At 48.1% G+C, this 25,289-nt stretch overlaps 1 protein-coding gene across 1 annotated transcript in view; it reads left to right on the top strand.

Annotated features, from left to right (window-relative positions):
* The first annotated feature begins 1,845 nt into the window (after positions 1-1,845).
* Positions 1,846-25,289, top strand: part of RCC2 (regulator of chromosome condensation 2) — a 29,988-nt gene continuing 6,544 nt past the window's right edge. Inside the window, exons 1-10 of the mRNA XM_044668696.1 lie at positions 1,846-1,893; positions 2,471-2,564; positions 4,594-4,737; positions 10,057-10,188; positions 10,598-10,686; positions 13,746-13,860; positions 16,121-16,287; positions 17,525-17,705; positions 18,439-18,544; positions 20,986-21,058. Of these exons, the coding sequence (XP_044524631.1) occupies positions 1,846-1,893; positions 2,471-2,564; positions 4,594-4,737; positions 10,057-10,188; positions 10,598-10,686; positions 13,746-13,860; positions 16,121-16,287; positions 17,525-17,705; positions 18,439-18,544; positions 20,986-21,058 (1,149 nt within the window). The remainder of the gene's footprint in view (positions 1,894-2,470; positions 2,565-4,593; positions 4,738-10,056; positions 10,189-10,597; positions 10,687-13,745; positions 13,861-16,120; positions 16,288-17,524; positions 17,706-18,438; positions 18,545-20,985; positions 21,059-25,289) is intronic.

Here is a 25,289-nt window from a genome sequence, read left to right as displayed (position 1 = left end):
GGTGATGGGTTCAGCGTCCCAACTCTTTACTTTCTTTACTTGCTCCTAAGCCAGAGTCCACCAGCTTAGCATAAGGAGGGCAGATAACCAGGGGAAACTGGGCTCTGAGTCAAGTAATCCGAGCCTTGGGTATAGGAGAGGTTCTAGTTCTTTAATTAAGGTCTAACTAAATAATTAAGTATAAGTGAAGTCCCTTTCTGGCTAATTCTCTTTCTCCTCTCTCTTTCTCCCCACCTTTTCCCCCCTTCCATCTCTCTCTCTCCCCCTCCTCCCTTTTTCTCTCTCTGTCTCTCTCCTACACATGCTCACATGTACCCTCCTACCATCTATAAGACTGGCACGTGGTGTAATTGGACCAGCTCTTTCATGCCCTGTTTAGACTCCAGCCAGAGGGCAGGACAGAGGCCATGCCCCTGGGAAAGCCTGTTCATGTCAGATTTGGGGTTGTGAAGTTATCAAGGAAATAGGATCCATTTTCCCTGAAAATGTGCTCTTTCAACATTATTAGGGAACCGTGTGGTATAGTGGGAAAAGGGAATTTAAGATATAAAATCAGGACTAGTGTCTGAGCTTTGACACTTCAGAGCTGTGTACACTAAGAGCAGGTCACTAATCTCTCACCTTGAGTTTCTTCAATCGTAAAACAGGATTGCTTCGATGCGTCTCGGTTTCCCCTTGCCAAAACGGGGGGAGTTAGTCCCTTCCTGTCTAGGTCCTTCCATTTATTGAAGCTTCTAAGACGGTCATTGTACAGAAAGTACTTTATAAAAGTATATGTAGAAATGCCAATTAATAATTAGTTGGCATGTCAAACTATTCTCCGTTGGTAGATGCCATTCAGAGGTTAGAAGGGGTCATATTTAAAAATTATCTCTTTATTTTTTAGAGGCACTGAGGCATAGACAGTATAGAGAGAGCCAGGCTTATGGTTGGGGAGACCTGGGTTCAAGACTCACTTGAAGCACACTGCTTCTGTTCCCAGTGTCCCTGGCAGCTCCCTGGAGGTGTGGGCCACATCCCCATCGACAAGACAAGGGGACTTTCCTGGTTACTTCAGTAAAATCTCAAGTCTGGGCCAAAAACATCCCGCTTTTTCCCTCCTTTTTGAACTTCCAGAAATGAGTTTCTTTAGGTAAAATAATGCCACTTAATTTTCCAGGCATGTATTCTTATTGCCTTTCCCATGTACACGCGGGTGAGTAATAAATATTATAACTTAGTCCTAGCAATCTGATGTTTACAGAATGTTTTCCTCCCAGGGGCTTTCACCAGGCTAGAGGTACCTGCATTATTAAAGATGAAACAGTCTCCATTCCTTCCCTTTCCACAAGTGGAATGAACAGACAGGTTTTCTTTATTATTTTTTGTTTGTACATCACCGGTGCCTTCCCTCCCTCCCATATTTCCCTTCTCTTCCAGAGAGCCATCCCATAGAACAAAGAGGATGGAATTTAAAAAACAGACCACAGGCGGGCAAAAGTGGCCCACGAGGCCGCCTCGGACATGGTCCCGGAGAGTCAGAGGGGGCCAGAGAAGGGGAGAGATCTTGCCTGGCCTCCGCCTTGGTCCCAGTGTTGGTGTTTTTAAGGGAATTCATGATCCTAGATCTCTAGGCCGCGGCGCCCCCAGGGGTTGTTAGTCCCGTCTTGTCCTTTCACAGGCCCCACCAGGGAGGCTGACTTTTCTCTCTGGATGCTAAAATAGAATCTGTGGCCACAAATCCTAGGGCCGAGGGATCACCGAGACACCCGGCCTAGAAATGGCAGCTTCTCCCTTACCCCTGCGCCTGGGGAATACCCTCCCTTTCGCTCATGGTGGATTCCTTTTGGCTCCCGGGAGAGCAGAATGACTGTCTTTGGAGGGAGCCCCACGCCAGACCTCGTGCGCCCGCATGTTGGGGCTCCAAGATGGAGGAGCGCAGAGAAGCCCAAAGGGTTCTAGGTGCCCTTTTCTGGCAGAGGTGCTCGGCCCACTCGCCCTGGGGAGAGGGAACCTGGGAGAGGCCCGCCAGCTCTGATTCCTATGCAGAGGGGAAGCCCAGTCCCAGCACTGGAAATCTGTCAGCTCTGTGCTTGCTGATAGGAAACGCAGATTTGGGCCCGAGGACGAGCCGCTTTTAATGCCTTCTCTATAGGGAGCTTGCAAATACCTGTGTTAAGTCATTTGGCAGGGAGGGCGGGAGGGAGTGTAATTTGGGGGGGTTTGGGGTTTTTTTTTTTAGTGTTTCTCAAAACACATTGAACTAAGAAATGAAGAGGCTCAGAAATGGGCCGTGGGCATAACCAATGAGGTGCTGTGTGCAGGAATGGGATTACACGCATTAAGGCACGGAGATTAGGTTGTGTGATTGCTGAGGGCCACTTGAGGGGTGCCTTTCTTCCCTCGGCTTCCTGCTGAGCCCGCCCGGGCTGCCCGCAGAGAGGGCCCTACATGCTGATGCTTTTCTCCTGTCTCCTCCCCTCCTTTGTAGAAACTTGAAGGCTCTAAGTGCAGAGGGCAGCTTTTGATTTTTGGGGCGACCAACTGGGACCTCATTGGTCGGAAGGAAGTGCCTAAACAGCAAGGTAGGAGAAACAACCAAAAAACCCAACAAACCCTCTCCCTGGTCCCCCCCCCCCCTTGTGAACTGAACCGAGAGTGTATCTACCTGGGGGAAGGAGTGCCCTTGTGAGCCCGGAGAGCCCAGAGGGCTAAGAGAATTGCTTTCAGATACACACGTTTGGGGGCCTGGAGACAGCGGGAGGAGGTCCTTCCCCACCCCCCACCCCCAGTCACTTCCAGGAAGTGGGATCATTCCTCAGGAGGACACCAGCTGGGTGGCAAGCCCGCCCGGCCAGAAAAAAGCCCGCTTGGCCCGCTTCCATGTTTTATGATAAGACGCTTTCGCTTGGAAGCATCCCAAAGTACTCCGCCGGGGCTTTCTCCCCGCGGACAAATATTTGCACAGCGGCCCTCCCCAGCAGGGCGAGGCCTGGGGGGACAAAATGGGGCCTTTACAGCCAGAGCCGGCCTGACTCCACTGACCAGAGGCTGCGCCTCGGGACTCCCTCCCCTCTGGGCACAGTGGATGGTTGCTCTTGGCAAAAGGCTGGTTCGACTTAAAACCCCGATCCTGCCTGGGATCCATCCTGGGGCCGCCTTATTTTGCCGCCAAGGCGGACATCTGCGCTTCTCACCACCCCCTTGAGAGGAGGTTCTGTGCTTTACTTTCCTAAGTATGTTTTTGGGTGGTCCAGAATGAGGCCCCGAACAGACTCTTCCCTCCACTCTGTTGGGAAGGGAAATGAGGGAAAAGGGCAGCCCACGGAAGGTTGCCCAGAAATCTTGTGAGATAAGGTAGACACGGCATGCCCGACACCTCCGTCAGGGGTGGAGCCATAGAAAATGCTCTTGTTGCAGTCGGGCATGAGTTCAGATCCCGCCTGTCTCCCTCATTGCCCAGGCGACTCCTCTGTACCTGGAAGGTGATGGATTAGTCCCTGCTGACTAAATCTGGGCTTTTATTGAGGAGCCATGACGGAGCCCAGGCTCTCACGCCCCCGGGTGGCCTTGTGTCCTGTCCCTTCAGCTCCTGCCCAGGCCTCATTAGGTACGAGATGACGCCCTGACTGGGGCGGCCTCGGGAGGCCGGGAGAATTCACAGTGCCCGTCTGCTCCATCCTCGCTCCGGGGGGCTGCCCGGGCCCGGATCCCTCTTTCTCCCTCTCCCAGCGACCCCCTGAATGCCACTCGTTAGTATTCGTGGCACCACTGGGGAGAGAGATGCTCCGGCCGCCTGCCCTGCTGGGTGAAACGCTCTGTGGCCGGCCCGCTTCACACGGAGGGAGGCCTCTGTGCCTCCTCGGTTTGAGGCCCAGAATTTGGCCAAGACGTGTTCAAGAAACAAAAATAGATCATGCCACTGTCCGCTTATTTTTTACAAGATCTGACCTGTATGAGCCCCGAGCTGTTAATGGTTTGTCATCTGGGCCCCTGGACAGGGACGGGAGCTCTTTGGAGCAAGACTGATTTCTGAATGGGACGTCTAAAGCAGGTCAGGGGAACCAGAACGGGGGAGCTTCCCTCCTGGGGTCCGGCAGGCTCCCGGGTGCCAATGGGACAAGCTTGTCATCCCGATCTCTGCACCCTTCTGGTGGGGGCTGGCCCTGGGGGGGCGCAGCTTTGAGGGGAGTCTCCCGCAGATGGGGAGGAAGGAGAGGCTGTACCCATAGACTGGCCTTCCTGGCAGAGCCACAAAGGGTTGGCGGGTGGGTTGGCGGTGGATGGTGGCCTCTCTGTCACCGCTTGGCCCCACACAGCCAGAGCCGCTTGTTTGTGTCTTCGTGTAGTCATCGTGGAGTCCATGTGCCTCATTGGGGCTCTGCACACAGTTCAGGGCCTCGTTAAGTAAGAGCGCCACCCCGTGGGAAGAGCAGGCGAGGGGGTGGAGAGCAAACATTTTAGAAGCGCCCCTGCCTGAGGCAGGGTAAAAGCACCCTCCCGCTGGGGGAGCATACAAGGCAGGCTCCTACCTGGTGCTTGTGCCCAGACCACGTGCCTCTGCAGGCCTGCGGTGTCCCCTTGTCCCGACCTGTTGTGTGTTTATTGTTGCAGCTGCTTACCGCAATCTGGGCCAGAACTTGTGGGGACCACACAGATACGGCTGCCTGTCCGGGGTTCAGGTGCGCACTGTGGTCTCTGGCCCCTGTGCCGCCCACAGCCTCCTCATCACCACAGAAGGAAAGCTCTGGAGCTGGGGTAAGTGAGAAGGTGTCCCCATACCTCCAGCCCGCTTTTACAGGCTGCCTTCAGAGGGGGCTCCTTCCCTTCTCTGCCAGGAATAAACAAGCCCTCTTTCCCTCCCTTTTGGGCATTTGTGGGTGATCAAATGCTTCCTTCCTTTTGTTGTCTGGCGAGCGGGGCTCCTGACTGCACCTCATTTCCCCTTTATTGCACCTACGGCTTTCTGATGGGGGGGCCTCCCTTCAGCCCAGCCGCCTGTCACCCTGTAGCTGCGGAGCCCACTATGACATCAGCACTCTCTGCTCCCCCAGCTTCCTCCATTCCTGAGAATGCCAGCCACAAAGCATCCCTCTGCCACCTCTGCTGCACGCCCAGCCCAGCCTGGGCCCAGGGTTTCCCCCTCCCCATGTCTGTTTTCTGAGTTTATTCCTTTTTTCTTGGCCTTTCTTTCTCTCTCTGGGTGGAAAAGGCAGCTATTGGGGGAAGGGGGGACAGTAAGCACCAGGGCCCTGGGCTTGGCTGAATTCAGTGCTTGCCCCAGGCATTAACTTGTATGATGCTGGCCATGTCTCTCAACTTCCCCCCCCTATTTTTTTAATAGCCCTTCCAGCTTAGAGTCAATACTGGTTATCGCTTCCAAGGCAAAAAAGCAGTTAGGGCTAGGCAATGGGGGTTAAATGTCTGAGGTCAGATTTGAACCCAGGACCTCCCATTTCTAGACCTTGCTCTCTATCCACTGAGCCACTCAGCTCTCCCTCTCCTCTCCAGGCAATTGTCTATCTCACTTTCCTCACCTATAAAATGGGGGTCTTAGTAGCCCTTACCTCCAGGGGTTATTGTGAGGATCAAGTGAGATAATTGTAATTGTAAAGGACTCAGCATAGCACCTAGCAAGAGCTATGAGAACTTCCGTGATGATGATGGTGATTAATTATGTTAGGGACCCTTTGGAATTCTTGGTGAAGCCTACTCAACCTTTCTCTCCCTCCCTTCCTCCCTCTGTAAGATTTAAATTAATATCCCACACTCCAAGAATTATATTGTATAGTTTATTAATAATCACTTGAAGTAGAAGGAATCAAAGGAAATAGAAGTAAAAAAAAAAGATAATTAGCAGAATATAAGGCTACGTGAGTAGATTCTCCTGCCACTCGCCTCACCATCTCCACCGAACAGGGTCACAGGAACAGAGAGCGAGCGGAGGGACGACACAATTTATATCAGCACGTAATGTGAGGAGAGTGGGGCGCTGGGAATTGTAGTTCTGGGGTTCAGATTCCAATTACACACCTCCTTTCCCTTCCTTTTCTTTCTTTCCCTCCTCCTTCTCACTCTCTCCTTCCCTCTCCCTCCCCTTCACCTTATGCCTTGCTAAGGCAGAAGAGCAGTGAGGGCTATGGGAATGGAGTTAAGTGACTTGCTCAGGGTCATACAGCTAGGAAGTGTTGGAAACAGGTCCTCCTATCTCTAGGCCTGACACTATTCACTGTGCTACCTTGCTGCCCTGCTCCTTTTTACTTTTTACATGTTATTGCTGTGAAGGTACTGAGCAGAACCGAGATCTATCCCTAACTGCTTGTGGTAGCTCGCAGGCCCTTTCCTTCTCTGGGCCTGTTGGCATTGGACTCCACCCTTTGTTTTTGAGCCTCTGGCCGGCTTTGGGTCCAGATGACTCTATTTTTATTTCAGTCTGTTTGAACCATTTTTTGCAGTTTCATGAGATGCTTTACCAAAGTCCAAATACAAGAAACAGCTGTTGTGTTCCTTTGGCTGCTAATTTTGTAGTTCCGCCGAAGAAGGGGAAAAAAGCCAACAAGTTTGTTTGGCCCAAATTTATACTTTATGGCCCCACAATGACACTCATACAGCTCAAGGAAGGACCCAGTTTTCTCTCAGTTGCTTAAAAAAGGACAAGTCTCTTCCAGCAACAGTCACCAGCACCTTCCTATTTCCGGGCCTGTGTAAAATAATTTTACATCAGACTTTGGAGACCTAATTGTCTTTTTAAAGTAATCTGGTTGTCTTTTTAATTCCTCTGACCACCCTAAGTCCAGAACTAGAAGGGACTTCCCGCTCCAATCCTGTCGTTTGACAGATGAGAGAACTGAGGCCTGACTTGTCCTCGGTCACTGTCAGAAGTGGGATTTGAACCTAGATCTTATGACTTGAGATCTGGTGACCTTTTGATGATGTGATCTGAGGGCGAGCTCATTCTACAAAAAAGCTGACAAGACTTAAGAATCTCAAAAGTTGGAAGACATCAGTAAGCAACGAATCCAACTGTATCTGGACAGGAATTCCCTCCAGAGCATCCTCCTTCCATGACCACATAATTTTTCAATTTGAGTCAAATGTGGAATGAATGCTTTTGAAAAAGTCTTTATGGGAATTGTCTCACAAGAGATTTATTCATTCAGCTCATTCCCCGACCTGACCCCCATCCCCCCACCCCCTCCAAAACAAAAACAAAAAACTAACAAAAAACCACAACAACCAGTCCCCTATGATGTGGGAAACGAGTATTGGGTGAGACTCAGCCATGGAGGACATTCTGGGCCCCATCTGGCAGTCTGGAATCCTCGGCAGGACTTTTCTAGGCACTCTTCCTTCTCTCGCTCAGGTAGGCTATACACCATTCCAGCTGGACAGATGGTCCTTGCTTTAACATTTTCCAAAGATAAATTCCGTGACTTGGATTAGACATTTATTCCAGTGTTCAGTGTTGGGATGTCTAACCTAAAAACCCCTTTAATTCAGAATAATTTCTAAGAACAGATTGTCTTGGTCCATATGGTAATCATCCATATATCTTTAGATCCGTCGTTCAGTCCCTCTTGCCTTGTGTCCGTGCTGTGCTCTCTTCATTCAGAGCTGTAGCGTTGCAGGAGACAGAACCTGAGAGAACAGGGACCAGTGACCTGATTGGGCTAAGTCACTCAGGTTGAGGTGGGATTTGAACCCAGGGCCTCTGACTCCACAACTAGGGCTCTTTTCATTGTATCCAGACTGCCCTCCGGCTTTGTGGTTTAGGGTTTTTTGAATAAAGACACTGGAGTGGGTTGCCATTTCCTTCTCCTGCTCAAGGAAATAGAATTAAGTGACTTGCCCAGTTTAGTAAATGTCTGAGGCCAGATTTGAACCCGCTAAGATGAGTCTTCCTGACCAGGCTCTCCACTGTGCCACTTCGGTGCGTAGGATTGGAGCTGTCCGAGTCCCTCTAGTCCCAGGATTCTTCACTTGTTTTTGTTTCATGGAGCCCCATGGCAATGTCTGCTGTGGTCTACATGGATGGGAACTCCTTTTCAGAATGTTTTTAAATGTAAAAAGTCCAGAGGAAATGGGTTTTATTGGAAAATAGTTACCATTGTATCTATGTAGAGGTAGAACGTTCATGGGCCTCTCCCAGATTCAGAGCTCACGCTCAGGATTAAAATCCTGTAAAGGCAGACTTGGAATGCTTTTAGAATCTTAGTCCTGGGAGGGACCTTTATGGTACTCTCATCCACTTTATCCCCACTTGCCATTTCATGGAGAAGAAAACTTGAGGTCCACAGGAATGGAGGAGGTAAAGAAGGAATAGCATTAGTGGGGCACTAGAACCCCGCTTTCTATACTTTCCTAGATTTGAATGCTTGTGGTCCCCTAGGCCAGGAGCATCGCACTCATCCAGAACTGGGGGCCCTCAAAACCATACATGAAACCCCAAATAATTATTGTTATTTATTTCCTTATTACATTTTAATTTGGTTCTAGCACTTGGGTGCGCTCCATTGCTAGGCTGATCCTACCCTAGGGAGTGGAGCCTCCTTGAGCTTCCAGGGATGGGGGTAGGTGCCTGTGCCTGGTCTCCTGGTGGCTGCTTTTGTTTAGTCACTAGCTTACTGGAGGAGTTGAAGGTTTATAGTCCTCCGAGTTGGCAGGGGATGTGAGCTCCATTTATGAGGCAGATAAAAATAAGAGAAATGACTGGCGTGATCCCAATGGGCTATGGGGCAGGCTTAGTGCACGGAGGCGATTAAACGCTTTAGAGGCAGGTGTCAAAAACTACTCCTGAAAATAGATCTCTTAGAAGTCCGGGGGTGGAGTGTGCTGGTATAGATAGCCTTGTGTGGTCCAGACCCTGTTCTGGTGAGATCTGCTCTGCAGATGCTGACTCAGTGTTATTTTTATATTAACTTGGTATATCTTGTCTGCACTTTATATATTCATGTTTCCCTGGATGCTTGGATGGATGGATGGATGAATGAATGAAGTGGTGGTGATAGTAGGGGAACACAGCACAAACCATTTATTCAATGCTTTACACAAAGGGCTAAGGATACAAATAGACAATCCACTTAGTTGCTCCGTTCTGGGAGCTCCCTTCCTCCCTCTCCCCGCCCCCCCCCCCCTCCCATGGGGAAAGACAGCAGATAGAGGAAGTTACAGTTGTAGGGCAGATGGAAAGGCCCTTTCCTATATCTTCCTTGGTGTCATTTCCTTGAATAGAACTACAGCCATTTTTGATATTGAACTTAATTTCTGTTTCTTAAAGAATCCTTAGGAATTTCTTTTGGGCCAGAGGTTCTTTGCCTTTGATTCATACACTTAAAAAATATCTTGTGATAACTGCTTTAGTACATAATTTTGTTTTCTTTTAAAAGTTTATGTGTTTATCAATAGTTTGTTTCTTACATCTCCATAGTATCCCATTTGTCTCCATCCTAGACAGCCATCCTCAATATGATTTGTTTCTATTGTAATACTATGTATTTTTTTTTTTAAACCCTTGTACTTCGGTGTATTGTCTCATAGGTGGAAGATTGGTAAGGGTGGGCAATGGGGGTCAAGTGACTTGCCCAGGGTCACACAGCTGGGAAGTGGCTGAGGCCGGGTTTGAACCTAGGACCTCCTGTCTCTAGGCCTGACTCTCACTCCACTGAGCTACCCAGCTGCCCCCCCCCCCCCCTTATTTTTTTTTTAATAAACACTCACTTTCTGTCTTGGAATCAGTACTGTGTATTGGCTCCAAGGCAGAAGAGTGGTAAGGGTAGGTAATGGGGGTCAAGTGACTTGCCCAGGGTCACCCAGCTGGGAAGTGTCTGAGACCAGATTTGAACCTAGGACCTCCTGTCTTTAGGCCTGGCTCTCCATCCACTGAACTACCCAGTTTCCCCCAATACTATGTATTTTTTAAAAAAAATGTATTTAACAACATTATTCTGAGATGGAGTCCATAGGTCTTAACCTGCCCATTAAGGGGTATCTGACAGCAAAGAGTTTAAGGACCTCTTTGTGAAAGCCTCAGTTTTTGTCTCTTTCCTGCCTTGTTGATTTCCCTCTTGGTCTTTGCAGGTCGAAACGAGAAGGGGCAGCTTGGACATGGCGATACCAAGAGAGTGGAAGCCCCCAAACTCATCGAGGTCCTCAGCAAGGAAGTGATTGTGTCTGCTGCATGCGGGAGGAACCACACTCTGGCTTTGACAGGTATGGGAGATGGTCCTTTTGGGCCAAAGTTAGGCCTGTGCATAGTTTAGTCACTGCATGCACACTGGGGCAGAATTGGGGGCTTCAAGGCTTCTCCAAATGGCCTGGGAGTAAGGAGGGCAGAGAGAATCTTGCAGCATTTGGAAGATAGGTCTTGGAAACAGGAGGCATCTCTACTGTTTCCATTTGCAAATGGGAACAAGACATTTCTTTGTGTTCTTGTTTTGTGATACAAAATGGAGCTTTTGGAAAGTATCAGCTTATTCCACCTTTGGAACACTCTGTCTCAGTTCCATCCTCTTTGGCAAATGAGCAGTGTGTTTAATATTTCTGTGCTTGAGGCATCTTTAAGTTACTATCACATTCAGAATGTTCACTGTCTTCCCCATTTTATTTTGTTCCCTCTTAGAGACTGGCTCCGTTTTTGCATTTGGAGAGAATAAGATGGGGCAGCTGGGCCTTGGCAATCAGACTGATGCTATCCCCAGCCCTGCACAGGTAATTAGCCATCTCTTTCCTTGTGACTGATGGGTTTGGGGCCTTTTTATTCCCCTGTTTTGGTTTTGTTTCTCAGAAATGGGACCTTGCATTTCTCTTCTATTTGATGAGTCAGCTGACCCACTGAGAAAAAGCACATCAATTTTTGGTGGGATACAGAATTCACATCTCGTGCTTCTTAACATTATTTTGAGAATTTATCTGAAAGCTTCTCCCTTTGGAGAGATCTTTCTCTGCTTTTCTCTTTCATCTCTTCCTTTATTAGATAGTTACATGTGGCATAGGGGGATGGAAGACCATCTTCAAAGCCGAGGCAATCTTGAGACTCACCCCACCAATGACTCATCCAGGACAGATCACAAGGGGCCAAAATCCAGGCTTAAACATCTGGAAAACTCTGCTACAAGGTCCTGGTCCATAGAGAAGAGAGCTGATAAGATACTGATCTGGTCACTGGGAAAATTACCCTCCTAGTGCCCTAGGCACCCCTCTGAATTCAGAAGCCTCAGAGAAGGTATTGACCTACCTTGGTAGAGTTCTCTATTCCAGTGCATATTATTAGTCTAGTCCTTTTACCTTCTTAGAAGATCCTGAGATTTTTAGAGTGATTGCATTTACCTCCATCCCCTTCCCATATTGTTTGATTCTTGAATTTTCAGAATTCCACCATAAAACGTCCATTCAGTTTACCAGAGACCTCCCTGGTCTCTGTTTCTCACTCATACACACACACACAAACATATATATCTATAGATAGAAAGATATAGATATATAGAGATATACAGACAGAATTCTATAGACCTAGAGATAGAAAGATGGGTGTTGATCCTTGAGCAAGTCACTTCCTTCCTCTGGGACTCCTGTTTCTTCACCTAGACTTTGAGGACCCCTTAGGCCCTTCCAACCTTCATCTTTGAGGTCTTTCATACCACTTCCCTATTTCTTGCACAGATAATATGCCACTTTCCATTGCCTTCCTGCTTATTTTCATGCAAGATTATGGTTTTCATGGTTTGCCATTGTGTTTATTGCCATAGGCATTTTGGCTTTCTATGGGTGATCTTTGGTAGAAGACAATGGCTTGGTATTGTCCAATTTTCTCCCATTTATCCCAGCCTCATCTCAGCCAGTTTTGACCTTAGTTAATTGTCCATCCCCTATTGAGAGAGATTTACCCAGTGGCCAAATTCAGTTTGCTGCTCCTCATCAACTTAAAAGAGCACTGTAATTTAGCCTTATTTTTTTTGTGGATGGTTAAGACTGATTCCTTTGGTATGGCCATGGCTCTCCTTCTCACCTAGTTCTCATCTTCCCCCCAAGCTGGCTTTTCCTCTTTATTATACAACTGTCACCTTCCGTTCTGATTTATGTGACTTCCATGGTCATCCCTTGATGGCCCTGGTCACAGGTTGCAGAGGAGACAAAGATTTTCATTTTAAAATAGAAAACAATATGTTATGCAACATCTCTTTCTAATTTAAAAAGTAAGAATCTTTGTGGATACTCGGTGAGTGGTTTCTTGACAAAGTGCTGAGCACAGGATTAGGGGTACAGAGACATTTGTGACATGGTCCTGTCCATAAGCAGCTTATTGTCTAATTGGGGAAGAAAGCATTACATAAGATAAAAATACGAGCAATTATAACCCACTCAAATAGCACATGGCTTTCGTCAAAAGCGCCCCTTTTATAATAAAATAGGTAGAAGAAATATACATATTTTACAGTTGACAGTCCTAGAGCTCAGTCAGGTTATAGGGAGTCCCTCCAGAATTAGAACTTTTTATTTGCAAGTCCAGGGCTCTGGACTTTCATGTCTATATTGGCTCCTCCATACCCAGTGAACTGTACCTGCATGGGAAGAGGTAAAGGATAGGAACTATTGATGCCATTGTTGGAAGACTTTATTGTTTCAAGATTCGAGATTTGTGAATTCAAAGGGATGAACTGAAAAACTATTTTGAATGCTTCTTTTCCCTCTTCTGGATTGTCAACTCCTTGAGGGCAAGTCTAGGGCATTGTCAGTCAAGTAAGTGTTGGTTTCTTCAATCTGGCGTCGTTGGAAAATCTTGGGTATCCCTGCCTTCAGCTGGGAGGCAGGCCGGAAGCATCGGAAAGGGTATATAAAGGATGTGGCAAGCCCACCTATGGTTATGACTGAGAGCCCCTCTTTTCCTCTTTTATAAAATGGAGTTCAACTAGATGGTCCCATCTGAGTCTAAATTTATGATCCTTTACAGTTAGGTGGTAGGAACCAGTCCTTTCAGCCAGCCGCCCAGGGGTCCCTGGATCCCTGAGAAGGCACCTAAAACCCTGTTAATTTCCTTTCATGAGCCACACCCCATGTTCTTGCCCTTCTTGGTTGCCATTTGATCATTTTCCAAAGCAGAGTTACTGTAAATCCCTTGGCCTCTTCTTCAGAGAGATTTTCACATCCTGAAGTACAGGACAGCAGTGATTCAAGGATGGATGGGCCTATTCTTCCTTCTCTTTTGATGCCACCTCTGGGGGCTATTTTATTTCTCCTCAGTGCCAGAGGGGCTAAAAGATGAGGTCAACCTGGAGAAAGAGTCTTGGAGAAGGTTTCCTGCATGACAAATTTAAACCCAAGGCTAAAGTGATAGGGTTTTCTTTTCTTTTTCATTTTTTTTATTCTCTGTGGTTTTCATTTAGCTATTTTATCTCTCCGCTCTTCTACGACCATGCAGTTCATTTTTCTTCTTTCTAAATGCCTTTTTTCCCCTTGTACTCTTTTGACTCTTCCCTAAGAGTAGTTGGGCCCATTAGGTTCCCTTGATGTCCTTGTAAATTTTTCATGGTCTATTGCAAAAGGGTGAACAGGGGTTGGTTTATTTTGTCATTCAGTCATAGCTTCCCATTCCCTGTCTGACTTCTTTCTTCCTCTCTCTTTCTCCTGACTCTTTTCTCCTTTTTCTCCTTGCCCCTTCCTTTCCTCTTCCTCTCTTTCTATCTTCTCTCCCCCTTCTCTCCCCATTTTCTCCTTCCCTCCTATTCTTTTTCTCTTTTAATTTAAAAACCTTACTTATTTTTTCTTTTCAGATAATGTACAATGGCCAGCCAATTACCAAAATGGCCTGCGGGGCAGAATTCAGCATGATAATGGACTGCAAAGGAAACCTCTACTCCTTTGGGTGCCCTGAATATGGCCAGCTGGGTATGGCAACCTATTCTTTTTAAAAGCTTCGTTATCCCCACTGCATATTTCTGACCAGAAATCAGTGGAGGCTCCACACACATGTTTTAAAAGTGTGGTCCATTGATCTCAGATAATAGCCATTCCAGACTAAGTGTTTGTAAGCTATCAGCGGAACAGTGTATTGTAACATAAGGTGTGGAGGGTGAGACTCTGTAGCCACCACAGGGCAGAGCTTGACAGGGTCTCCTACTTCATTTTTCATCTCTTTGGCCCAGGTGTATTTTCTGAAGTTCCCCCATCATTCATGTCCCATTTTGTTTCCTATCCTAAGCCAGGAAGTGGAAAAAATGTGAAGCTCAGAGTAAAGGAGGCTGACACCGAACCATTTTCTCTCATTTCCATTTTTTCTCCTCAGTTATTCAATCCTCCACCTCATTAGCCAGAATGTTTTTCATCCCAACTCGCCCCCCCCCCCCAAATACCCCATAAAAACAAATCAAAATCCTCTTTCCCAGAGGAAGAGGCTCAGAATGATAGAAAAAATGTTCTTCTTGTACCAAGTTCACAGCCATGCTCCTCTCGGGCAGTCGAGAAGGACTTTTGTGGGGTCTTCGTTCTTGGTTTTAGCACCATTCTCAAGTGACCATCTATAGCAGGAGTGGGTGAATTAGGGTTGGCTTGGCTTGGCTTTCCCCAAACTGTGGAACAATGTGAAACTATTCATCCCAATACCAGCCAGAAATGAGGAAGGAAAACTGAACCGGAGTGCATTTTATTGAAGGGAGGAGGATTCTTGGGAAAGGAGATCTCTTAGGAGACTCCATAATCTTTTGATCATAGATCATGATGTGTTTAGCAGTTGACAAAAATAAGTACCTTCCCTGCTCTCTGCAAGTACTCATTACTGAGGAAGACCTGTAAAGGTCCTCATTGAGAACATGAACCCGTCATTCAGTATTTGTATGGAGAACATGATGGAGGGTGCTGGGGGTTGGCGATGGGAAGGATGGAGAGAATAGAAAATTGCATTAAGAACTGATCTATGTCTTCGTGGAGCTTAGAGTGACAGGACAGCGATGGCCAGATGGTGACAAGTGTGTAGGAAAGCAAATTGCTACCGTAGGTCTGGGGGAGGGCTGCTATTGATGAAAGGCGATCAAAGGAGACTCGGTCAAAGGTGACATTTGGAGAATCCTTTGAACTGAGAGAGAGAGAGTGTGTGAGAGAGAAAAAAGGGAGAGAGGGAAGGAGAGAGAGATAAAGTGTGTGTGTGTGAGAGAAAGAAAGGGGGAGAGAGAGAGAGAGAGAAAGAAAGAAAGAAAGGGAGAGACCGAAGGAGGGAGAGAGAAAGTGTGTGAAAGGGAGGGGGAGGGAAGGAGAGGCACACAAGAAAACAATTCCAGGGCAATGAGGAAGGCAGTGCAGCTAAGGCATGTGCAGGACACAGAGATAAGTCTAGCTTAGATTAGAATCTTTAAATGAGACAAGACTTGAAAGGGTAGGATGGAGAGAGGTAGTAGAAGCAAGAAAACATCCTAGGTAGTTATCGGTACCTTTTAGACATGGTGATAATGGGGGTTCTAGACTAAGATGGCAGCCCTGGGGCTAGAGAAGCCAACATTGGGTGCCAGAGATAGGAGAGTAACGAACTTGCATATATGGTTATGTTTTAAGAGGGAAGAGTCAGAAGAAACTCAGGCATTTACATGATACACTAAGTTGATTTTCTTCCAGGAAAAATTACTTTGTGGTTTTCACAACTGCCAAGCTTGCTTTGAAATGCTTTGGGGTTCTAAGCATGCACTTTGCCTTCATTACCCCAAATCCAGAAAGGATCCCTTTGTGTTTGGCCAACTACTTTGAATACACCTCTGTCTCTTGGGCAATCTCTGGGCCAGGCAAGACAGATGAGGAGATTAGTAGGAACCCATCTCTTGCCCTCTGGGGAATAAATTGAAGCCGCCCTGTTCCACATGTCCTGAGCATTTCCTTTCAGCAGTCCAAAGGCAGAGAGAGCTGCAGGCTGGCCTGGCAACATAGGCTCAGGGAGTGAATTTATTAAACGCTGCTTCGGGTCAGGCACTGGGGTTGGGTGCTGGGGGTCTTTGCTCTCAGGCTCTTTAATCAGAGGGCTACAAGCAGTCACTAGAGGTGTTCTGCCATTCCCAGTCACCTTGCATGAGTCTGCTCTGCCCCAGGAAGAATGAAAAATGGGCGATGATTGGTCTCTTGCCAACTGCCCCTGCTTTTAAAATCTTGGCTCTTTGTACAATGGCAGGACACAATTCTGATGGGAAATTCATTGCCCGGGCTCAGAGGATAGAATATGATTGCGAGCTGGTCCCTCGCCGCGTAGCCATCTTCATTGAAAAGACGAAAGATGGACAGATTTTGCCAGTTCCCAACGTGGTGGTCCGAGATGTGGCCTGTGGCACCAATCACACGGTAAGGTTGGCTCTTTCTTTCTTCCTTTTGCGTCATCACTGTGAGACGAGAAATATATCATCCCACGTGAGGGTTCTCATAAGAAATCCCATGAAATCCTGGACATGAGACCCCCTCCGAAGACCACGTGCTGTTGGGGAGGGGCCCTCCCTCACTGTCTGACCAGTCCTATGCATGATCCCTGGCTCTGTACCTCTATAGGAAGGGCCTCCTGGGGTCATATCCCTAGCGAGCAGAGGAGGGCACCTCGTCCTACCCCTCACCGTGCCAAAAAGAGGAAAATTCATACGAGAATCCAGCCCCTCGGACCCCCAAAGCTAATTTAGAACCTAGTAACAGACTCAGCCAGCTGAGCACTGACCCTGAGTTCAAATCTGCCCTCAGATATTTACTTCCCTGGGTGACCCTGGACAAGTCACTTTAACCCTATTTGCCTCCATTTCCTCATCTATAAAGTGAGCTGGAGAAGGAACTGGCAAACCACTCTAGCATCTTTTCCAAGAAAACTTCCAGTGGGGTCACAAAGAGTCAGATGTGATTGAAATGACTGAACAACAGCAAAAACACTTAACTAGGCGAGAGAGGAGGCAGGGGGAGGGAGAAGGGATGTGTGTGTGTGAGAGAGAGAGAGAGGGTGTGTGTGAGGGGGGGCAGGGAGAGAGACAGGGAGAGAGAGGGAGGGAGAAGGGATGTGTGTGTGTGAGAGAGAGAGAGAGAAGGGGAAGGAGAGAGGAGAGAGAGGGAGAAGGGGTGTGTGTATGTGTGTGTGTGGGAGAGAGAAAGAGAAAGAGAAAGAGAGAAGGGAAAGGAAAGGGGAGGGAAGAGAGGGAGAGGGTGTGTGTGTGTGTGTGTGTTCTAAAGGATCCAGAAAGTGATTGGCCTTTTCCCTGTTTCTTCGCTCTTTCTGCAGTTTAATCAATATTGGAATATGAAATTGAATGCGTTACTTTGCTAACTGGAGACATAAGCCTCTTGCTTTCAACTAGAGGAAGGGGCAGACACATGACTTTAAACAATTAAGAGGAGAGGAGAAAATAGGGAAGTTGGCAGAAAAATAGCTTCTTGTCCTTGGACTCCTGTCTCATCTGCCATCCCTGGCCCCGCAGGCTTGTAGGGATTCTCTTGACTTCTGGCTTTCTGGCTCTGGAAATAGGAAAGTCGCCCCTTTGGGAGCTTGCCCTGGCAGCCGCCGACTCGCCTTCTAACGGTCACCTTTGGTTCTCTCCTGTCCCCACAGCTGGTTCTGGACTCCCAGAAACGCGTTTTCTCGTGGGGGTTCGGAGGCTACGGCCGCCTGGGCCACGCGGAGCAGAAGGACGAGATGGTCCCCCGCCTGGTGAAGCTCTTCGATTTCCCCGGCCGCGGGGCCGCCCAGATCTACGCCGGCTACACCTGCTCCTTCGCCGTCAGCGAAGTTGGTGGGTGCTCGGTTTCCTGGTTTGGGCTCTGGGTCTGAAGGGATTAAGAACGAGGCCATTTTGCCCCCCGTGGCCCAGGCCTCGGGCAGGGGAACAGACACAAGTTTTTCATTTTTCCAAATGAGGGAAGTTCCTTTTTGCTCCACGCTGCTCCATGGTACATTGGCTATAGACCTGGGAGGATGTCAGCAGCGGGAGTGGGGAAGGACCTTTTGGGCTGGCCCCGGGCCTTGGGCCCAGCTCTGCCTCTGGCTGGCCCCGGGCCTTGGGCCCAGCTCTGCCTCTGTGGCCTATGGAACTTAGTCACACCACAGGCTGCTCGGAAGGTGCAGAAAACCCAGTGTTAGAGGAGCCGTCTGCGTGGAACAGCTCCCTGCCGGCGGAATCCCAGGCTCTGCCTCTTCCTTCTCCCGTGGTGGCCCAGGCTTCGTCTCTCCTAGGGGGTTCACTCCCTTGAATGAGCCACGCGGTGTTTTCGCCTTTGCTTGCTGCCTGTTCTCCACAGCGTTTGGGCTGCAAAGATGGGGAACGGTCCATCCTGGCCCGTAACCAGCTTGCCTCTGTGGGGACGGGCAGTCCCAGTACAGGCAGGATTCAGGGCGGGTTCTTTGGTCTGAGACTGAGACTGCTGTCTTGGGGCGGGATCCGATGGGCCTCGTGCAGTGGTGCCATTCCCTCGCTGTCAGTGGCGTCCCCTCCCAAGATTCCTGAGCCCTTGTTGTGTTTTCTCCAGGTGGTCTGTTCTTTTGGGGTGCTACCAATACTTCTAGGGAGTCCACCATGTATCCCAAAGCTGTTCAGGACCTGTGTGGCTGGAAAATTAGAAGCTTAGCTTGTGGGTAAGTGACCGGCGAGACTCGATGACCAGCCACGCTGGCCGTGCTTTGTGCTCGACTCTAGGGTCCGTGTCCTGTGTTCAGAGCTCGCTCGTGCTTCCTTAATGGGCCAATCAGTCCCATTTAGCAAACTCTGTGTAAGGCACCTTTTGTTCTTTTTATTGGGGATCGTGTTTCTTTTTGACAATCGGAGGTAGAGTCTATAGGTTGGTTCTTAGGATATGCTGAAGGCATTCAGCAAAAAAAGAAATGACTTCTATTGAAGTATAGTTCTTGAAGAAAAACCTCTTAGACCGTAGCAGAGGGGTAACTAGGGGGCCCGGTGGATTGAGAACCAAGGCCTAGAGACAGGGGTTCCTGGGTTAAAATTTAGCCTCAGATACTTCTTAGCTGTGTGACCCTGGGCGAGTCACTTAATTCCCATTGCTTCACCCTTATCCAACCCCCAACAAAGCACAGTTGCGGTGATTCCCATCACATTTCCCAAAGAGAAGCAAAAGAATCAGAGAAGGTGTTAGTAATACAGCCTTGTCCTTTGGCCAGATGTGGTGGAGCAGAGAACACTCTAACACTGTCATTTCCAAGTGCTGGGTCAAGGTTGAGAAGAGAATAGTGAGCCAGAGGGGAGATCCTAGAGCAGAGAAGTCATGTCAGGGCTATTCTCCATCCTCCGCTCTGCTCCACCAGAATTGGCTGTTGCCACCCCCAGGACCACTTGACCACTTGAAATCTCATTACTCAGCCTTCTCCCAGGGAGCATCGGGGCGCACTGTCCCCCTTCAGCTTCCCTCTGGGGGACCGTAAACTCCTGCCCCATGCCTATTCCCAGTGCCTCAGCACAGAGCCTGGCACAGAGAGTAGGTGCTTAATAATAAGCATTTATTGGATTGAAAATGGTGGCATGAGCAACACATTTTAGAAGACTTTCTTCTCCTTTGGGAGAGATGAGGGGATAAAGGAGCCTACAGGCAGGTCAGGGGGTGCCTACGGGAGAGAAGCTCCAGAATTCTCCATCCTCCGTGTAGAACCTTCATGGGAAGCAATGAGATCACGAGGTGACGCCTTGTCCCATGTAGACAAGTCAAGAAGGGACTTTTGGGGAGTGGAGATTGTGGCACCTGGAACTTGAGGGTGTTTGAGGGGGCTGGTTCCAGTGTCCTGTGTTCTAGGGCGGTTGTGGTCCACCTAACAGAAGCTGTAATGTGGTTCCTTAGAGCCTTTATTTTGGAGTCATAAGACCTGGATCCAAATTCAACCTCAAATTCAACCTAGTTGGAGGGATCTTGATCCAGTCACTTAATCTCTCTTAGTTATAAAGTGGAGATAATATATTTTATCTCAGAAAGGTCATTGTGAGGAATAGATAAAATCAAAATGGTACCTATTGTGAGTGTTTTGTTTTGTTTTAAATTTTGTCAATGCTTTTTAAAACCCATTCATTTTATATAACATCCCCTCTCCCTTACCCCTTTCTATTCAAGAGAGCTGTCTCTTTTTAAAAAAAAAAAAAAAGATTAAAAAAAGCATTTTAGCAAATTGTCAGCCCATGTCTGACAGTTTCTGCCATACTCTGAAGGGTAATGCTGTATTTTGTTTTGGGGAGAAGAGTTTAAAATCTGGATTAAAAGATAGAGGCAGCTTGATAGGGTTGTTGATTTCCATTTTTAGGGGAAGATTTAAATGAGGAATGTTTATGAAATCTTTGGTCTTTTCTTGTTTGGAGGGAAGAGCTGTGAATTCAGGAGATTTGTGGGTTCCAATCCTGCTGTAATATTTATTAACTGGCCAATACATTCCACACCTCGGTACCTCTCGGTTTCTTTCCTTGTCTGTGACACGGATATAATAGTAGGCCATAATCACAAGACATTCGGCCTTTTACAGAGTGCTTTATGGCCCAGCAATTTTCCTTCCAGGATTGTGTGGGATGTACCTGTGGCCAGGCTTGGTGGATGCACGCCTGGGATCCCTGCTTCTGGAGGTTGGTAGGGAGGTCTAATCTGTAGTCATCTACAGCCATGGGGCATTTGCAGTATGTGACCACAGTATATGGACTCCTGGGCTCCCCTCTGAGGGCAGCCTGGCCCAGAGCTTCAGCATTAGTCCCTGTGGCTCGGCTACACTTTCCAACCTGATCTCAGAAAAAAAAATAGGGCGAGAGAAAGAAAGAAAAAACAAGGAATACGAGTTAGAATGCTATTCTTAAAACATCTTCAATATTCTAAAAATTAAATAAAAATAGTCTAAATTTTTTTATTTTGTTTTAAATAAAGTATTTTTGGGTCTTAAATGCTTTTCCATTTTTCTTGGCACATAAATTCATGCTGTCATTGATTCATTGAAATGTGGTTGTGGCTCTGTGACGCTCCCTGGCTCCTAAGGGCTGGTCAGGGCAGTGGAGAAGGCCATCTGACCAGCGGTGACCGCTTCTCTCTCTGTTTCAGGAAGAGCAGTATTATCGTGGCTGCGGACGAGAGCACCATCAGCTGGGGCCCTTCTCCGACCTTCGGTGAATTGGTAAGAAGGCAGCAGCATCTTCTGGCGTGGGAGGGTCAGGCGTCCGTCCGTCCATCCGTCCGCCTGGCTTGCTCCCCCCGTGGGGTCAAGTCCCCTCCCCTGTAAATGGAGAGCTCCCTCCTAAGCCATTCTAGTGTCCTAACACTCGACACTCTCCCATCTGCTGTGCCTGAAGGATTTGTCTCTTTTTCTTGAAGCTTTAATTGATTCAGTTAACAGACATTTACTAAGGTCCTTCTCTGTGCTTAAACCTTCACCTGAAGGCCTTGTATCCCTGAAAGGGAAGTGTCTGAGGGTCTCGTATGAAGGAAAGAAAAGGGATTAACTGTAAAGGGCCCACCAGGCAAGCCCGTACCAAGCCAGGGTTGGGCCTTGGATTCAGAGTGACAGCTACGGCTCCCCGTGTGGATCTCTTATTTGCTGCAGGCTGCTCCTTTGGGGCTCTTTATTTGCTCCATCTTAGTCTGCTCTGTCCTGCCTCAGTACCCCCCTAGGCTGGGCACAGAGGCTAGGAGGAAGCAGGAGGAATTCTGGAGCAGAGCGTTGGTCACCCCAAATCTGGAGCGGAGCATCCGCCGGGCCCGAGGGCTGCTCCTCGTCCACATTGGCCTTCGAAGGCAGCCAGCTTGGCTAAGTAAACACAGGTCAAGTCAGGGTTTTCTAAGAATCACCTTCTCTCTCCCCAGTGTTTCCTCTTGTAAGAGAGCTCCCAGGCTCCATGTGTCACTGGGACGAGTGGCAGCCTTGTGTTGTCTCTTCTGGCGGAGACACCCGCCGAAATCACCCTCTTCCAGGGACTTCAGGCCTTGAGGGCCCTCCGTATGAGCTGCGGAGGAGCCCTAGAAGGGCGGCCCTCTGGCCTGGCCCCCGGGAGCCCCCCACTTACCGGAATTGGTTCCCGTTTTCAATCCCTTCAGTCCCAGTGCCTCGGGGGATTGGGGCCATGCTGATGGCTCTGCATTTTCCTGATCCTGCCCCCCTCACACGGCCTTCTCCCCGGGCTGCCGCCGAGGGGCCTGAAAATGGTCTTGATCCTCTTCTGGGGGGAGGGAGTGCTGGACTTCCTAAAGGTGATGCGGGCAGAGAATTCTCAGGGTGGACAAGGATTCCTTATGGACTCCAGCCCCCTCTTTTTTGTCTGTGGCTGTGCTGAGATTCAGACTCCTAACAGGTTCCCTGAGTTGAAGTGTTCTTCTCCGTAAAATGGGCATGAGAAGACTGTTCAGAGGGGCCTGAGACCCAGCCCTGCCTATGAGAGGTCTGACACAGGTTCTTGTCCCGGCATCTGAGAGCTTTTACAAACGTTGGTAGTGTAACACTTTAAGCCCTCACTTTGTCTGCATGTCGTTTCTTCTTCTTTTTTAACCCCTTGTGTCTTAGGAGTAATACTGTGCCTTGCTTCCAAGGCAGAAAAGCCGTAAGGGCTAGGCAGTGGGGCGTGGGTGACTTGGCCAGGGTGTTCCGAAGAATAAAGCAAAAAGCCCTGGATGTTGGAAGAGCTTTAAGCCTCCCCTTGGTTTCACCAGTGGTGAAACCAGACTTCCTCTGGAATTCCCTCCACCAATCACAGAATAGTTTCTCAGGAAGACTCCTTCCTAGTATCAACCGATGGTAGGTGAATCGGTGGAAGTCAATAACACATCTGACTGCTAATATTAATTATGATAATTAGTCACAGCCTCAGAGGATCAAGCTGGAGCCCTCTCTGTCCTTCGAGCGTCTCTAAGCTCCTTTGAGGCTGCCTTGTTGTCTGGCCAACCAACAAAAGGTCAGTAGATGGTTTGAGTTTTATAACGAGGATTTTACTTGAGTTATTCAAATAATCAGGGAAGTGAAGAGGGTGTCTAGGACTCCCTAAATGAAATCTATTCCTAGCTCAAAATATATCATCCAGCAGTATCAGAATGTTGAGCTTGGGCTGAGCTCAGACCCACTGGCCTGCTGCCATTGACCCTGCTTGCCTGGCTTAGGTTGCAGCTCCATTGAAGTGAATTAGATGGAGAAATCTTCTGAAACAATTTGTTGAATGATGTTAATTGACCCTAAAGCTCAGTAGTAAAATCTGTAACTTCTGAGGTATGCGGATTGATTCTTGGGCTAATCACTAAAGTCAGGAGAGAAAGGTTCCTCCTAACCACCCGCATCTCTGGCTCAAGACTGAATCCCCCCGCTGGGTTTCTCTCCCTTATATAGGGCACAGCCCCACTGAGGATTTGGCATCAGGAATCTCCCAAGATTCCAAGTGGCCACCTGGCAGCCCTGCCTCCAAACGTGGCTTCTTGCAAATCTTGCAACATCTTAACTTAGGGGGGGCACCCAGCTAGGAAGTATCTGAGGCCACATTTGAACCCACAAGGGTTGTTTTAATAACATTTTATTGTATAAGTCATTCTCATTGGGCAGGTTGGACTGGACCTTTTTTAGATAACCTTTTTTTTTTTTTTTAAAGTTTATTTAATTAACTTAGAATATTTCCATGGTTGCACGACTCATGTTCTTTCCCTCTCCCTCTCCCATCCTCTTCCTGTAGCCAATGAACAATTCCTCTGGGTTCTATGGCTGTCATTGATCAAGACCTATTTCCACAATTTGTTCAGCCATTCCCCAATCGAAGGACATTCTCTCATTTTCCAATTTTTTGCCACCACAAAGAGCGCAGCTATAAATATTTTTGTACAAGACTTTTTCCTTATCTCTTTGGGGTACAAACCCAACAATGGTATGGCTGGATCAAAGGGCAGGCATTCTTTTATAGCCCTTTGAGCATGATTCCAAATTGCCATCCATAATGGCTGGATCAGTTCACAACTCCACCAGCAATGCATTAATGTCCCAATTTGGCCACATTCCCTCCAACATTCATTACTTTCCTTTGCTGTCATATCTTTAGAGTTTCTTTTTTTTTCTTTTAATCTTTTGCATCTGAAAGCCCTGGGGCTAGACAATCAGGGTTAAATTAAGAAGCTTCTCCCAAGGTTACACAACTAAGAAGTGGCTAAGGGCAGATTGGAACCCAAGACCCTTATTGTTCCCAGACCTGGTTCTCAATCCATAGAATCACCTTTGCTCCCCCCAATCCCTTATTTTAAAACTATCCCCATTTTTATATTGTGGAAAATGACCACTTGGAATTTTGGTGATTTGATATTTTAGAAGGGGGACGAATATAGGGGGAGAATATAGAAGGGGCTCGTCATTTCTGGTTTCACAGTCCTCTCCCCTAGCCCCTGTTACAGTCCAATACCATAGCACCCCTCTTTTCTTTGTGAGGGTAGGGGGGGATTCCTGATCTTCCTGAATTGAGGCTGGCCTCTGGAGCCTGGAGAAGCCGAGTTTTGTTATGAAGTCCTCACCTATTTCCTTGTCCTCCATTCTTCCTGTTTTCGGTTTTTGTGGGAGAACAGCACGTCGTGAACATTGGGCTACGTGGTCCTCTCCTGGCTGGGTTGGCCCAGATTTAGCCATTTGGCCGGGCCTCCCTCTTAGTCCTTCCAGCATCTGGTGCCTTTTCTTCTTGTTCATAGACTCTCCAAGGACCCGCATGGCTGTGTAGTCCAGCCTGTAATGTCCAAGAAGAGAAAGGGATCCTTTCTAGAAAAGACCTATGACAGGCCAACCGACAGAAAAGGAATCTTCCCCTAGCAGCCCCGAGGAGGGGGGCACATTCACCCTGGAAGAAGCAGCCTCTTCAGACTTGGATTGCTCTGATTCCAGCGAGTGGGAGGGAGAGAGGACAAGAGATAAAGAGACACAGGGTGGGGGGGAAAGAAAGAAAGTGATAAAGATTCCAGGGGGGGGGGAGGAAAAGAGAGAGAGAGAGAGAGAGAGCGCGAGCTAAGCTAACATTCTGGTGGGGGGGTGGACTATATATAAGTGGGGGAGGCCAAGTAAGTAGCTCAGTGAATTGAGAGCCAAAGCCTTGGACACTGAGGTTCTGGGTTCAAGTTTGACTTCAGACACCTCCTAAGCTGTCACTTAACCCCCATTGCCCAGCCCATACCCTTCTGCCTTATACTCAATACACAGAATTGATTTTACAATGGCAAGAAGGTGTTTTTTTGTTTTGTTGGTTTTTTAAAGAGAGATAGACATAGCGATGGAGGGGAAGGAAATTGAAGGCAGTCATTGGAATCAGTTTAAGTTCCCAAATGTATTTCCAGATCTTGTCTACCTGCTGTGCCTGTCTAATAGCTGTAGCTATGCGTATACGTGCAATATAGAGCTCTATATA

The sequence above is a fragment of the Gracilinanus agilis genome, chromosome 3, assembly GCF_016433145.1.
Source record: "Gracilinanus agilis isolate LMUSP501 chromosome 3, AgileGrace, whole genome shotgun sequence".
NCBI classification, from domain to species: Eukaryota; Metazoa; Chordata; class Mammalia; order Didelphimorphia; family Didelphidae; genus Gracilinanus; species Gracilinanus agilis.
This window is presented reverse-complemented; position numbering and strand designations above follow the sequence as displayed.